General features: G+C 33.9%; 1 protein-coding gene across 2 annotated transcripts in view; it reads left to right on the plus strand.

Annotated features, from left to right (window-relative positions):
• LOC107669254 (ras-specific guanine nucleotide-releasing factor RalGPS1-like) overlaps positions 1-10,594 on the plus strand; it is a 100,740-nt gene extending 90,146 nt beyond the window's left edge. For both annotated transcript variants that reach the window (XM_016461421.1, XM_016461422.1), the window contains 10 exons: positions 1,020-1,087; positions 3,578-3,704; positions 5,588-5,742; positions 6,110-6,158; positions 6,285-6,365; positions 6,632-6,737; positions 8,241-8,333; positions 8,703-8,808; positions 10,141-10,232; positions 10,310-10,594. In XM_016461421.1, the coding sequence (XP_016316907.1) occupies positions 1,020-1,087; positions 3,578-3,704; positions 5,588-5,742; positions 6,110-6,158; positions 6,285-6,365; positions 6,632-6,737; positions 8,241-8,333; positions 8,703-8,808; positions 10,141-10,232; positions 10,310-10,339 (907 nt within the window). In that variant the 3' untranslated portion in view covers positions 10,340-10,594. The remainder of the gene's footprint in view (positions 1-1,019; positions 1,088-3,577; positions 3,705-5,587; positions 5,743-6,109; positions 6,159-6,284; positions 6,366-6,631; positions 6,738-8,240; positions 8,334-8,702; positions 8,809-10,140; positions 10,233-10,309) is intronic.
• Positions 10,595-15,606: the final 5,012 nt, after the last annotated feature.

A 15,606-nucleotide genomic window follows, 5' to 3' on the forward strand; every position in this document is an offset into this window, starting at 1 on the left:
TATATATATATTTGTGCACACACACATTACCCAGTTTTTTTTTTAAATTTGGGGAACGTTATGGGGTAAAGCTCAGTGCAAAATGGAAAATAAAAGTCTTAACTAGCAAATGCTAACCTTAACTAGTTTAGCCAACTTTTACCACTCAATGTTATTTACAGTTATTGTTTTTTAACTTTGCTCCAAAAACTATACTCTTTCTGTAAAAAAAAATGATCAGTATTATCTTTTCCCATAAGAGAGTTGTCAAAAAAAATTCTAATTTCAAATATTCGTCGAATTTAAAATAAAAATCCACATTCGAATGCAAAAATGTTGCAATCAAAACCGAAACCAAACCGTTCACACACAACGCATATTTATCACATTTTCTAGAGGGACATCTATCACCGTTGCACTCGCGTTTCGCACAAGAGATGTTTAGAAAGCCATGGAAAATTAATGTAAGTTAAACTTTTTAAAAACATGTCTCAAGACTTTATGGCGGTTTTCCCCCATCCGACTGCATCTCAAGTTTTTAAATGAAGAAAGTACTCTTTGTGATTGGTTTTTGGTCCTTTGTATTAAACTATACATACATGCACGATGCAATTTTGATTCTAATTGTTTAAGCAACTTTAATTATATATGGTTTATAAACATAATTATATAAGGTTTATAAACATTATTTTAAACATTATGCAACTATATTATTTTATTACGCTGTGAAGAAACGTGCATAATATATTTTTTCGATGCGCCCTCTTGTGGCCTCAGGAGAGAAGCCAAAAGCTTTTTCCCCCCTAACTGAAATTATGCCTTTTAAATTCGAATATAATTTGAATATTGATAATATTTAAGTACAAAATTCGAATTTCGTTTTTCAGCCATTTTGACAGCCCTAAAGGACATTATGTATAAACATAATGAAATACTGATGAATACCGTGAGAAAAACTTACTAAGTTTAAACCATGTGGTCAAAAATATGATGTATTAATATGATATTTTATTGACTATAACCCTGTCACAACCCCCCAGACTATCGTTGAAGATTGAACCTGGGAACACCTCACCTCGTCTGGTATCTTCCAAAGAAGACCTTGGAGGTAAAGTCTTTATCCCTTCATCCTTTCGGTTTACTTTTCTCAAAAACTCCTCCTGAAAGTGGTTAACTCTACTTTTTCTACTTTTTTTTTTTTCTTGGAGTTATGATTACCAGTTGAAAAATGGAGGATCATCAGTAATTCGGCTAAAGTACCTCAGCTGTACCTGACTGGGGAGGTGCTGCTATTCTGCATGGACTGCAGTATGTCTGGTTAGAGGGATTCTGCAGATGTGAAAGCTGGAGGGGCAATGAAAGAGTGGGATTCATGTAACCTAGCATTTTCAGGGTGCTGTAGATCAGCCCCTCAGACGCTTGTTTAAACAGGCCGACTTTTTTTCAATTATTCCATGAGCTTATTCTTCTCAGTCTGGCAGATAAAAACCACCTGCCATCAGTGAGTGGCTCTGGTGGAACCATCTTTCCGGATCATTGTGGTCTTTGGTAACTTTCAGAAAGAACTTTGTAGGTTTACGTTAACTATGACTTAAGTTTAAGCTTTTTTTCTCTTTTTCATGCAAACATTGTAGTTTGTAGCCATGGTTCTTTCAAAGTATGCATAAACATCCAAAATATAAAAACACAAGTTGTGTGTAAAAGGAAAAGACACATTTTTACTAGTACAAAAAAAGTTTATTATTATTGTTAATTATTATTAATTAGTAAATTAGAAATAGATAATAAATAACCCACTAATATCCCAGTTAACATGAACAGGAATGACATGTTTTAACATCCATTGTGCAAGTGTGATTTTTTTTTTTTGTGGTAATGACAAATTTTACTCATGGATGAATGCTGAAGCAGTATAGAGTAGAAATAGGTTTTAAAAGTGTGTTTGGCTCTTGTACCTCAAGACAAGCATCTTAAGTTAATGGAGACTTTGGATGAGATCATGGTGTATGTCAGTTCCTCTTATGAGAGGCCGAGCAATTAGGATGTTTCCTATTTCTGACTATCAGATGGTTGAGTGGGAAATTGAACTGCATTGAGCATTTTATGGTTGTAACAGCTGTGGCAGAAATGGACGAACTCGTAGAAACATCTAGGTGGAGATTGGTTATGGAAAGAGTATGATTTTTGTTTTTGTACAACTGCAGTTTTTCTGTGTAAGTTGTATGATGACATCATTGGTCTTTCTCATAGACACAGAAATCATTATTAAAATTAAGGTATATTTTTGAAATCAAGTTTAATTCACTGGAATTGTTTACATAAAATCCTCCTTCACATATTTAACTTTTTTTTGTTACAGTATATGGTGTGACAGTGTTTCTAAAACTAAGCATGCAATTTAAGATACTCTTTGGGAGACATTTCCAGGTTGCATTTCTATTCTAATATTTGCAATATTTTATTTTACTTTACTTTAATTTATATTATTGTTTTATTTTATTATTCCGACATTATACATTGTGTGTATTAAAACCATGTGAAACAGAATGCACTAGCATCAGGTGATTATTTATAATTACATTCATGCATTTTTGATTGCATATCTTAGCTAATTTAAGTAACGCAAAATCTAGAGTCAGCTGCTCATTATCTTAAAATAGCCCCTGACAGGGTAATCGGGACACCATCCCAGTAAAATCAATGCATCACATACTATAAAGGCTAATATCTGGAAAATGTATTTGAGATTTCACTCGCTTAGATTACATTTGATCTGATTATGCAGATCACTTAATTTTATTTCACATTAATTTGAATACTAAACTAATGACAAATTGATAAAATATTAAACTATAATGTTTTTATATTTCCATATCGAGTTTCATTTCAGTTTCATATCAATCATATCAAAGCGTCTTGATCAATCTGTTTAATTATGATTTTCTGTTAGTTAACTTTGCATGATTTGCTGATAACTGTGTAAATATCCTTTGCTACATTTCATAAGATATTCATGCTGATATTGTCTATTTACACTCTTGAGAAGAAGTCTCTGCTAGGCACTAAACTAGATGTTTTCCTGGCACAGATATCTAGGCCTCTAATGTTGCAATCTTTACAGGCATCACTTAGAGCTAGTCGCTTCCGATTGTTAGTTGGGAAGAAAGTCTGTTTTCATTTAGGTAAGGGCTCTTCTTACCTATTATGAGACCTATGAACGTACTATAAAAGAAAGTAGGGAATGTCATGATTAACATACTCTTAATAATCAACAACAGCCATTTCCAGCATTGCGCCACATCCCCCTCTGGTTTAATTTGACTGTAATTATCCACATAATTAGCAAAATAGATAATATAATAGGTGCTAGCAAGCATTTTATGGTTGTTTGTGTTTAACAGGACAGGAATGGGCTTTACGAATGCAGCTTCAGTCTACATAAGTGTTTCAATAAGCAAGGATATCTAAGACGATTCAATAGTGACAGTATGTGAGTTTGTGTACTGCATTAACGTGTTGTGTGCATTAAAGTGTTTTTAGAAGTATAAATGTTTTGGTGTGTGTGTGTGTGTGTGTGTGTGTGTGTGTGTGTATACAGGACCCTCAGAAGAGTCTGTCTCAGTGCGGTATAACCGACGGCCAACCTGTCCTGATACATCAGTGGTTGCCCACCTTCCAACACCACCTCCTGCCCGACACAGGAAGAGCCACAGTCTGGGGAATAAGTAAGAATCACACTACATTATGAGAAAAGTTTGCCAATCACAACACATATAACCGCTGTGAAAAAAAGTACACTTTAGCATAATTTTAAAAAGACTTAGTACAGAAATAGTATACGTACTGTGTAATATACATAAGTGTGAACTGAACGGACAGTAAATTGTATGTTAATAGTAATGAAATAAAAATGTATTATAGTATAAATTTATATCAAATGCAATTTAATACAGCTGAACTGTAGTGTGCTTTATTGACACACTTAAGTAGGGCCTAAGTGCATCTTTATATAAAATTTCATAATTATTTCACTTATCTTTGAAACAAAAGAAGAAAGAAACTCATACAGATTTGGAACAATAGTAAATTACTTGTTAGTCATTTAAATATATTGTTAATTACACAGTTGTAATAATGATGTTGCAATTAGTGCTTTGAAAATATATTAACCTCAAATGTAATATCAAATGTGCTTTAGTGTGCTAGTCAACACTCAAAATAAGTACTTTAAAGAATGACAAGCATAATGATATTAATATTTAAAATGTACTTTAAAGGGGTCATATGATGCAATTTCAAGTTTTCCTTTCTCTTTGGAGTGTTACAAGCTGTTCGTGCATAGATAAGATCCCTAAAGTTGCTCAGCGCATTTTACGGAGGACTGTTTCCTGGACCTGGGAGAGTAGCCTACAATGCCATCTGTTCACAAAGGCTGTTTCTATAAAGTGGGGCAATTCCAACTTTGCAAGGACAGTCTGGCGCACTCAGATGTAGATACGCAACGCGTAGAAAGAGAGTATTAATCATTATAATCAGTAATTATGTCCCCACTGGATGCAACAAATGAGGCTCGCCTGAGCCAACGCGATAAACATTTATCGTTCCTCCATTTGGGGACGTGGAGGAACGCACGGGAAGAACAACAAAGCAAAAACTTTCAAAAAACGGAAATCAAAACGGGGAGAGGGGTGCCGCTTACTTTTTGGTCCGGTATTCTGTCACGATCTGCTACGGTGCGGGAACACGGAGCAAGGAACGAGGAGACCAAGAGTACAGAAACCAAGGAATTTATTCATCTTAACGGGGAATCACACATAGCACTGTAGAATACCGGACACAAACAATACCGGACGCTGGAGCACACACAGGGAACACTATTTATACACACAGGAGGAGGGGATGACGAGACACACCTGGGAGCAATGAAACATCATGGGAAACACCTGGGACAAATTAAACATGGGAAAGGAAGGCACATGAGGAAAACAACCAAAAAAAACGGAACAGAGTCTGACAGCCTCGTTTGTAATGGGTTTTATTGGTTTTGTCTCGTCGGGTCGGGACACAGCATCACAGTATGGTAAGGGGCATAACATTTCAGTCACACGCTTGAGGTATTCGGCCAATCACAACGCACTGGATAGCTGGCCAATCAGCGTACACCGTGCTTTTCAGACCGATGAGCTTTGTAAAAATGAAGTGTTTCAGAAAGGCGGGGCATAGCGGAGCAAAAATAATGTATACAGTATGTGGAAAATAATGTGGGGTTTTTTTACCTTAAACCGCATAAACACATTGCATTACACCAAATGCACAAAATAATGATCTTTTTAGCAATGTCATATGACCCCTTTAAGGTAAAACTTTTAATTTGATATTATTACAAAGTACACTTTGTGTGTTAAGAAACAGCCATGAAAGTGTACACTTAAGTGGCCTTTTATTTAATTAATATTATATTAACTGCAAGTACAAATATACGTTCAACATCTGAAGTACACTACAAGTGAATGTTCAGTACAACTAAGTGCACTTCTTTTTCACAAGGGAATACATTGCCTAATCGGACTGGCTGTCTTTGTGTTTCAATTCTGTCATCTCTTCTTAGTATGATGTGTCAGTTTGGTGTGGTGGAGAGTAAAAGTGCGACATTCCCTGCAAAAGAAAAGGCTCGACACCTACTGGACGACAGCTTCTTAGAGTCTCACAGTCCTGTCAGAAACCACACACATGATTCAGTATTTACCAAGGGCGTCTCACTTGGTACTGCAGTTTATTCCTATTGTACACACTCTCATATCTCAGTCTTTGTCCCACTAACACAAGATTAGTGTGTTAGGGTATCTGTGTCCTAATTTAAAGGTGTTCTCTTACCAGCATAACATATGACTGCTGTGTTGGAACTGTGTTTGTATTTATGATTTTTCACCACTAGATGACAGTAGTGTTCAAGCTTTTGTTATTTCAGTGGGTTATTGCCTTTTGCAAACTCCACATTGTTTTATTTTTAAATAGACTTGTCATCTTCACCATTGAATATTTCTGCTACCACCTTTTATTCATTTATTTTGAGAGAATGAAAGTGATTTTGTTTTGTCTTGACCTTCATCTTTTCTCTGTCCAACTGCAGGCAGTAGAGAGAGCTCTTTTAGTGATGAATTATCAAGTACCGTTGAGAGGTAAGGCAAATTCTACATCATTATTATAAATTAGAATAGAATAAGAATATAATAGAATAATTGCATTTAGTATATATATACTTAATACAAAATGAAAAACACATTCCTCTTCCATTTCACTTTCAGAGGCCGTATGTATGCGACACTTGGTCCAAACTGGCGAGTCCCAATCTGTAACTCTCCCAGAAGTAGAAGTTATATTTATAGGTAGGAATATAGCTGTTACCTGTGTGTCCATAAAACACACAACTGAATTTAATGTTTTTGTCTTTTTTAAACAGTTATTTTAAAAAATGGGTCTTTCTTATGTACCATTATATTTATTTTCCTATCTTGATCTTCCTATATTTGTTTCCTTCTTGATTTACCGTATATATCCTCATCACATACTTGAGCTGTTCTGCTGTGGGACATGTTGATTTCTGTGTTTGTTATAACTTGAGGAAATAATGATTGTCTTACTTCCTTATCAGCACCCCAGGGGCAGTTTCCAGCTATGAATGCAGTTCTCTGAGCAGTATAACCATTGAAGGGCCCCTGCGAAGAAAGACACTGATGAAGGAGGGTAAAAAACCCACTGTAAGTGCACAGTCAAATTTACCTGTAAAATTTCAAATGCTGAACATGGCTCTCTAATTTTACCCAGTAGCCCAATTATGATCAATAAATTAACTTGGATGAATTCATTAGATTAGATATGGCTTTGTATGTCACTCATTTGTATAATGGTAAGTTTATTGTCAGTTTAAACATGAAATTTATTGTAGATTTTATCTAGATGTGTTTGTGGTTTGTTTGAGGCTTTTACCTACTACTACTTAATGTGAATTTGAGAGATTTTAACCTTATCACACATTCAAGTATACTGTACTGTGACAGTTACTTAATGAACATGCCTCCCATGTACAGAGGTGAAAGGTCTTGCCCAAATGACTTTTATAATTACATTGAATGTTTTCCAAACATGGAAACGTACTTACTAAACGTGTGAAGAAATATATATATATAAAAAAAAAGGTGAGCATTGAGTCTGAAACAAGTAATCAAGTTTAATTACAGTCTTTGATTACATCTCTGAATCACTCTGCCTTGGAAATTCCAAGTAAGGATTTTTTTGTTGTTCTTATTTGTCCTTTGTTGTTTCAGTTTTTTATGTGCCAGAAAACTGGACACTAATGGGTTAAATGTTAAGGATGTGGTGATTATACCAGTCCTGAAAGTTTTGATGAACTGAGGGGAAAAGGGTTTTACGTCAACAAGCCAAGGCACAAGTACTTGCAAAGTACATAACTTGATATTTTGATTCAGTAAGCGTGCATTAAATGGACCACTAAAGAGTTTTACATTGTTAGAAAAGATTTCTATTTCAAATAAATGCTGTTCTTTTGAACATTCTATTTAAAGAATCCTGAAAAGAGGTTTTACGGTTTCCACAAAAATATGAAGCAGCTTTCAACATTGATAATAATGAATCTTAAATCTTAAGCAGCAAATCAGCATATTAGAATGATTTCTGAAGGATCATGTGACACTGAAGACTGGAGTAATGGCTGCTGAAAATTCAGCTTTACCATAACAGAAATAATCACACTTTAAAATATATTCAAAATAAACAGTGACAAATGTAACTTATTATAAATATTACAATTGACTTCTTTCACACACAATAAAAATCTAATCAACTTTTCTGGCTCAGGTGACTCTGACTAATTTTAATTGTAAAAGACGTTCTTAGTTTTTTTCTTATCAGTTATGTTCATTAGTTATCAATTATGTGGCTTACATGCTGTTATATCCATTATAAATTGCAGAATCCATGTTTTTAGTATAAATGTTGTAACTAAATGTGTAATCATGGCAAATTTCTTTGCACGTCTGACATTTGTACTGCTGCCTGTCTTGGCCAGGTCTTCGTTGTTAGAGGTCTAAATTTCAATGTGACTGCCCCGGTTGTTAGTAAATTAATAAAGAAATAAAGATGGTTATACAGTCCATAAAATAGTCATGTCTGTTTGAGTTCTTAGAGAATAGCATTTAGTCCATCTCATAAGCTGATCTGCACTTTTATTTTCTTCACATCAGCTCTCATCCTGGAAGCGCTACTGGATTGTCCTGTCTGGCTCCATTCTCATCTATTTTGGTTCTAAAGCTCTAAGAGCAAACGAGCGAAGACATGTAAGTGATGAATTATTCTCTCAATTCGATGTGAAAACAAAGAGCTTTTCTTATGAAGTGCCATCAAAGCTATTATTCAGACTTAAAATAAAAATAAAAGACTAAAAATAATAATTAAAAAATAAAAAGTGTAGCCTATTATTATGCTAATCAAAACAATTTCATTATTTTAACCAAACTAATTGAATTCATTGGGGAGGCACTATGGAAAATTTGAAAAGTCATTATTTAATTTACACACTTCAGCTTTAAAAACATGTCGTTTATGAAGTTAAGAGAAATTCCGGCAGTCTTTTAAATTCAAACTTAAATGAAGTTTACTTAACTTTTTGACTTAACCTCTTTGTAATTGTGGCTTTTTGTCTCAAGTATAAATCCAGGCCATGTAAAAAGATCACGCTCACAGGTTGGATGGTGGTTCTGCCAGACAATCCCGAACATCCAAACATTTTCCAGCTTACTGATCCTGATAGAGGTACTGTTTCTGACATCTGTCTACAACTCGTGCATGAACATATAATGTATGTGACTTAAAATATAATTCTTCACAAATATAACCTGTTTCATGCGCTGTTAAACTAGCTACAAAACAATATTTATGGCAATTTTTTTATTCATTTGCTTCATACTAAATACAAATGTTAGTCGAAAAATGCTTTTGTACTTTATACTTTATTCATAGAGATCTGTTAATGTTTAGATTTAAAGGCGTAGTTGTTGAAAAAACTCTTACATTAGTAAAATTGAGTTGAAAGCATCTGGACTTGACTATCCACATAGCTTCAGCAGTTTTCTCATTTTGGAAATTGCTGTAATGAAGAGCCTCTCCGAATGATTTTCTGTCAGTAGAACTGGATGTTCTTGATGTTTACAGGCATTTCACAATCAGAAAAGCTTTCATTAATTGTGTGATTAAAGGGGTCATATGATGCTGCTAAAAAGAACATTATTTTAAGCTGTAATGTCATGCCACTCTCTGACTGAAAGTATGAATTAGAAACTTTTGGAGTACTTGAACTTAGTATGGCATTGTAAGCAGCAGGCAGGGGACATGCATCTTGAAATCCTTCAATGTTGGTGGTTTCAGTGATGAAAGAAAACTGGAGCATTGTGACAGATCATCTAAAAGAGATCCTGACACTCACAGAATAGCCTTTTTTTCTGTCAGCTGTTATGTTCTCTGTTTTGTCATTGAACTTCTTTGCTGTTTAAATGAAGAGCAAAATGTTCTATAATATCCCTGTCACACCACATGGACTTTGTTTGTGTTTTCACCTTTCCAACTCAGTTCGTTTGTTGTCATGGTTATTGAGTTCATCATTAGTTTCAGGTGTCCTGTTAATTACCCGATTGGTCTGTGTATTTAAGTTCCTATCTGTTCTGTTTGAGTTTGTCAGGTATTGTTAATGTTACGCATGTCTCCAGCCACTCCTTGTGTGGATTTACTTGTATGTGGATATATTAAAGACTGTTTATCATCTTCTTCATCTTCGTGCGTGTTCATCGACACAGTATCATGACAATCCCAATTAATTTCCAACAAGTAGTTTGAGTCAAAGAGCATTATCTTGATCTGTAAGCACTGGCTTCATGTAGACCTTGATGTGTATATAAATGGTCTTCTACTGAAGGATGACCAGATGGTTTGTTTAAACATTAAAATATTTATCATAAAAAAATGAGTTATTGCCAAATAGATTTGATTCAACAAATTACTTTTTAGCTTTAGAAATGATGGATTTGCAATGTCACACAACTTCATTTGAATAAACCCATACAGGTTCAATTGTTTTAATCTGTGGTTCAGGTAATGTTTACAAGTTCCAGACTGGATTACGTTTCTCTGCGATTATCTGGCACAGACATTTAGCCGAGGCGTGCAGGAGTACAAAACCACAAGTAAGTATATCCTGAAACAAAAAATCTCAATAAGCAATTATGTGTAATTAACAGGAATGTCACATTGTTTTCTGCAGATACCAGCAAACCTCATGTCTTTTGAATAGCTGCTTTTTGGGAAGCGGAATACAAATGAAGGGAATAAACCTAATGGAGAAAGACAATGCAGAAGAGTTTATCCGAGGGGGACGGCATACCTAACATAGTCGGAAATGTGGCAGCTGTATCTGTTGAAAAAGTCTAAAGTTCATTCAGACATTGTAGACAGCTGTACTGAGAGGATGGTCTTGTGTCTTGAGATTAGTGGCAACACTTTATAATAAGTTCAATTTGTTAATTTTAGTTAAAGGAATAGTTCATTCAGAAATAAAACACACTCAGGCCATCCAAGATGTACAGTAGATCAGTTTGTTTCATCATCATCAGAATAGATTTGGAGAAATGTATCATTACATCACTTGCTCATCAGTGGATCCTCTGTTGTTAATGGGTGTCGCTTCTGGCCAAAATACCAGTCCATATTCCATAATATGCTTCCTCCCATGAAAAAGTCCTTCCTATGTTTAGAACTGTTTTTGCTTGTAAACAGTGCTTGATCTGAGAGTATTTCTCTTCTGATTCAGACTTTTTAACTGGAAAAAGCAATATCATGGATATAGGACTCGGTATTTTAGCTGGAAACAAGTTTAAAGTTGGTTTGAAGTTAATAATAATTAATTTGTTTATTAATGCATTACAACCACTTTTATAGCATTTATTATAGTAAGTTAATGTTTTTTTGATAAATATACAACTGTTAATCCTATTCATATGTGTTCATAATACATTAATGTTAATTTATACAATGATATATAACTACTGTTGACAAACTGAAGCCTTGTTAGTTTTACCTGACAAACCTAAAGGTTCATGTGAAATATGTTGTAAATGACATGTATAAAATAATATTGTCCAATAGATGTGTTCATGTGATTAAGTGCCAAAATTATGACTTTTGTATTGCTAAATCTTCTAGAATTGCATTCAGTTAATGTTAGATGTTAGAGTGCAAAAGTGAAAGCATTATACCCCTGGACAATGAGCAGGGGAACATAACCGGTCTTACAGCCCTTCGTAAGAGGAGCCAAAAGACAAACAAACAAATAATAGACAAACAAAAAAGTGCACTGTAGAGACATCACAATTGTCTCATTCCCTTACGATTCTCATTACGAGCACATTACCTGGTGAAACTAATGCTCATAAAACTGTGAACAATGAATTTATAACATTAAGGCATATAAAGAGAAATTTGTTATGTAAAGGGAACTGCACTTAATCACAATAATGGCATTTAAATGACAAATGTGGATCATTAAACATGTAATGTCACACGGGTATCAGGAAATAAGTGCCAATATTAATGTGGTGTAGTTCAACTCAAACTTCAGTAGTGTAGTGTCTTATGGACAAAATATGAGTGATGTCTGATTGTCTGTCTTGGGCAGGACCCAAAATGTATGTAGTTATGGATGCTGATTAGGTTTTATAGAGATAATGTTGTAAAATGTACATTTAAATCAAGTTCCTCGAGAATGTGAAGGGAAGAGCCTTTGATGGGTTGAATTATGTATAATGTATTCTTTGGAGAAAAAACAATGTTTTAGTGGATGTTCAGTATTCACATCTAATACGTCATTGTATTTTTATGTTTTGTTATTATTTCTTTATTTAAATGGAATACATCAAAAGGCCTGTATAAATTGTAAATTACATTGCGAAGTCTAGTAATTTGCACAGTCACACATTTTTATAAGGTGCAGGAATGAGAATTATTCTTTCTCAAAGGTGATATTAAGGCACTAAATGTTGTGTAAAATGCTTTGTATATTGCAAATTATACTTTGATATTCTGTAAGTTCTCTGGAACGTGCATGGATGTTTTGGACTAACAGGTTTTTTGTTACTTCAGTATCAGTAAACGTACACACTAATGAGGCATGTACAGGAAGTTGTATCAGGCTTTAAATCTTTACACAATAAAGGCTAACAGAAGGAACCCTTTACAAGACTACAATGTGTGGTGAAGATGAGGGTTGGAACGCTGCTCTCAAAGGTTTTGTTCGATTGTGGGTCACGTAGTTAACCATTTCAGCTGTGATAAGATAGCAAAGGGGGGAAGAGAGTTCGCGTTTCTGTATTTCTGAGTTTGAATGTTCTGTTCGGTTCTCACAGTGTGATGTCACTGAATCTTTATATGGTCTATAATGAGCTTAGATCTTTTACTAACTCAATACTTTTGTGTTTTGTCTTAATGGAAATATATGCTTAATGAGAAAAATCGGTATGGTTATTTCACACTTGCATGCACACTATATGACATAATCCTGTAATATCTAAGATATTTAGATATATTTCATGATATATTTGTCTGTCATATATCTTTGTCATTTACTAAGTAGTTCCCAGAAATTATTGTATCAGGGCAGTTTTGTCTGTAAATATATATTTTTTTTGTTTTTTTGTTTATTTCTTATTTATTAGTGCATGCAAAGAACATTGCCTTTTTAGAAATCAGAATCACATTACATTCATATACATTCTCATCTCATCTGAACACATTTTACTCCTATGCTGTATTTAATCCATTACGAAAAATTCTGTTTCCTCCAAGATCAACTTAGAAAATGCAGTTCTGAAACAAGAAAAAACATATGCATACTGCCCTACTACATAGTATTATGTCTGAATTCACAGTATTCTTAAAACGGTATGCAAAAGGACCCAGATGACCTACTGCTACTGGCAAGATTCTCAAGCGCGTATCTGGCCATGTTAATGGCAGCATGGTGAATGTAGCATGTCTAGATCATGTTCATACCACAAAATAAGCCCCTACTCAGGAAATACACAATTTCGGATGCAGCCTTTGTCTTACCAAGTGAATGTATTTTGTTTGTTTGTTTTAACAGTAAGAATGTTTTTTTCTCCTTTGGTCAGACCTTTACTCATGGGTGCAAAGACTGAGCAGCCATCATCTTCCATTGATGTTTCCATTCCGCAGTCATCCAGAAGATGAGTTTGGGTGTAGGGTGTTTGCTATAAACAGGCCTTTTTTGGACTACACTTACACCACAATCACGAGAATAATGAATGAATGTGTTAAGTAACATGCGGTCTGTATTTTGGCAGTTCACAGGAGAAATTTGCTTTATTATTAGAAAAAGTTAGAATATGTTCTTCATGGGACAAGAAAATATATTTCCAATCTTAAAATACATTTTGGGTGGATGCAAAATGTCTTTTTTAAATATATTTTGGACAACATAAATATATTCACATTGAAAATATCTATAAAAAAGAGAAAAAAATAAACTTATCAAAACTATATTTATATAAATATATTTGAACTTCTATATTAGCCATGTATTTTTGTAATCATTTGAAATATGTTTAAAACTCTGCACATTAAACTGGGATAAGAGAAAGTGATTTACCATTAACATTGTACACTATTTGTAATAATATTAATGTATAAATCCTTTGTTAATATTTATTTTTAAAATTACCATTCAAAATGTAATTAAAATGTATATTTCAAGGGGACCATTCATTTTTAATGAAACTTCTGTGCTTTACTTTTACATTTGATTACTTTAATCAGTTTCTGTATAGTAGGCTATTATAGGCAAAATTGTTTCATTGTACATTTTTTTTTTTATGAACGAACAGACAGACAAGAGTTTTATGATAGGGAGGAAGATCACAAGGTCATTATTTAAATCAATGTGTTTAAATCGTTTTACTGTTTGGTGGAAATGGTCAAAAGTATTTGATGACAAACGTGTTTCCCCAACACCCTACTAATCTTCCATTGTTCAGAAAAACAGATTATCACAGCACTGGTTGGTTCAGCTTGTTGGGTTGCTCAAAGTTAACAGGGTGACACATCCTTTTCAGGGAACTCAACTTAGGAGTGACATTTCCTATTATTATAATGTTATTCCTATAACATTTCCTATTATTATCGTCAATATTGACAAAAGGTGTGCTGCTTAATATTTTTGTGGAAATCGTGATACCTTTTTTCAGGACTCGTTGAATAATAAAAAGTTCAAGAGGTCAGCAATTGTTTGTCAACATTTATTTGAAATAGAAATCTTCTGAATTCTTGTTTATGCTCTAACAGCATTACACATTAACTAAATAAATAAAAAGTGAAATCATAATCAACCACCCCTTTAATTTACTTTTGGTAAAAAAAAAGAAAGAAAAAGAAGTCTATATGTCTTCATTTAAATAGCAAGGTAAAATGCACGTGTGTCTCAGTAGGACACAGTGTGTGGGAATCGGCAGTATAAATGTTTCTCTCCACAGGGGCTCTCTCTAAACCACAAGCAGCAATCAAGCATCCATTTTCACAACAGCTACAAAAATACACTGAGCTTAATCTCCTGACAGTTCTATACACACACAAACATTGGCAAAACCTGATAGAAGTCTTTTTCCTTCTTTATTAAACATTGTTTGTTGTGTTTTGGCAGAGCATTCATTCAAACCCCTATATCTGCCAGCCCACCACCCCTAATGAGTGAACTACACCTGAAACATCAGCGTTTTTCACTCTGTTCCAGATGGAAGATCCTGAGAGGTTATGGAACACAAACAGTTCAATGTTCTCCTCTTTTTCCGAGCATAGCAACAACTCTAGCATGACAGTAAAGTGTAATGTAGTCAGCTTTATGCGTGACACCACTGGGTTGTAAATATACCACAGTTTTAAAAAAAGAAAAAGTGTTAAATTTCACGTAAAAAAAAAAAAAACAGCAGTGGTCAGCAACTGTAAAAAAAAATACTGTTACAACATTTTAAGTTCACAGATTTAACAGTAACAAATATTACTGTAAAAAATTATATTTCATTAAAATAAAAAATTATATTTCATTAAAATAATGTTAACATACAAATTTTTTACTTTATGATATAGTGACAGCCACCATAAAAACACTGTAGGGTATCAGACCGAATCAGACAATCTAAGATTTAGTCAACTTATGGTTAATAAAAATCACATGATGAATCAAAGTTCACCACAAGTATCTGAGGTTAATACTAATATAGAAGGTGCACATTGTCATGCACACACCATCACAGTAACACACATGACACTAAAATAATGCAATACAAAGTATTTGATAATGTGTGATATAACATAAAACCCTAATATGCGTAACTGGTGAGGGGAAAAACGTAGAAAGAAATATCATAGTTATTTAAATGAAAAATGTGAGCTGTTGCACAGTATTCTGTAGGAAGTAGTAGAGTATTCTGGGATTGTCAATATATGTTTTTTCACTTTAAATTACAAGATGAGTTGTTCTTTTTCACTTCCATA

The sequence above is a fragment of the Sinocyclocheilus anshuiensis genome, unplaced genomic scaffold (genome assembly GCF_001515605.1).
Source record: "Sinocyclocheilus anshuiensis isolate Anshui unplaced genomic scaffold, SAMN03320099.WGS_v1.1 scaffold404, whole genome shotgun sequence".
Classification (NCBI taxonomy): domain Eukaryota; kingdom Metazoa; phylum Chordata; class Actinopteri; order Cypriniformes; family Cyprinidae; genus Sinocyclocheilus; species Sinocyclocheilus anshuiensis.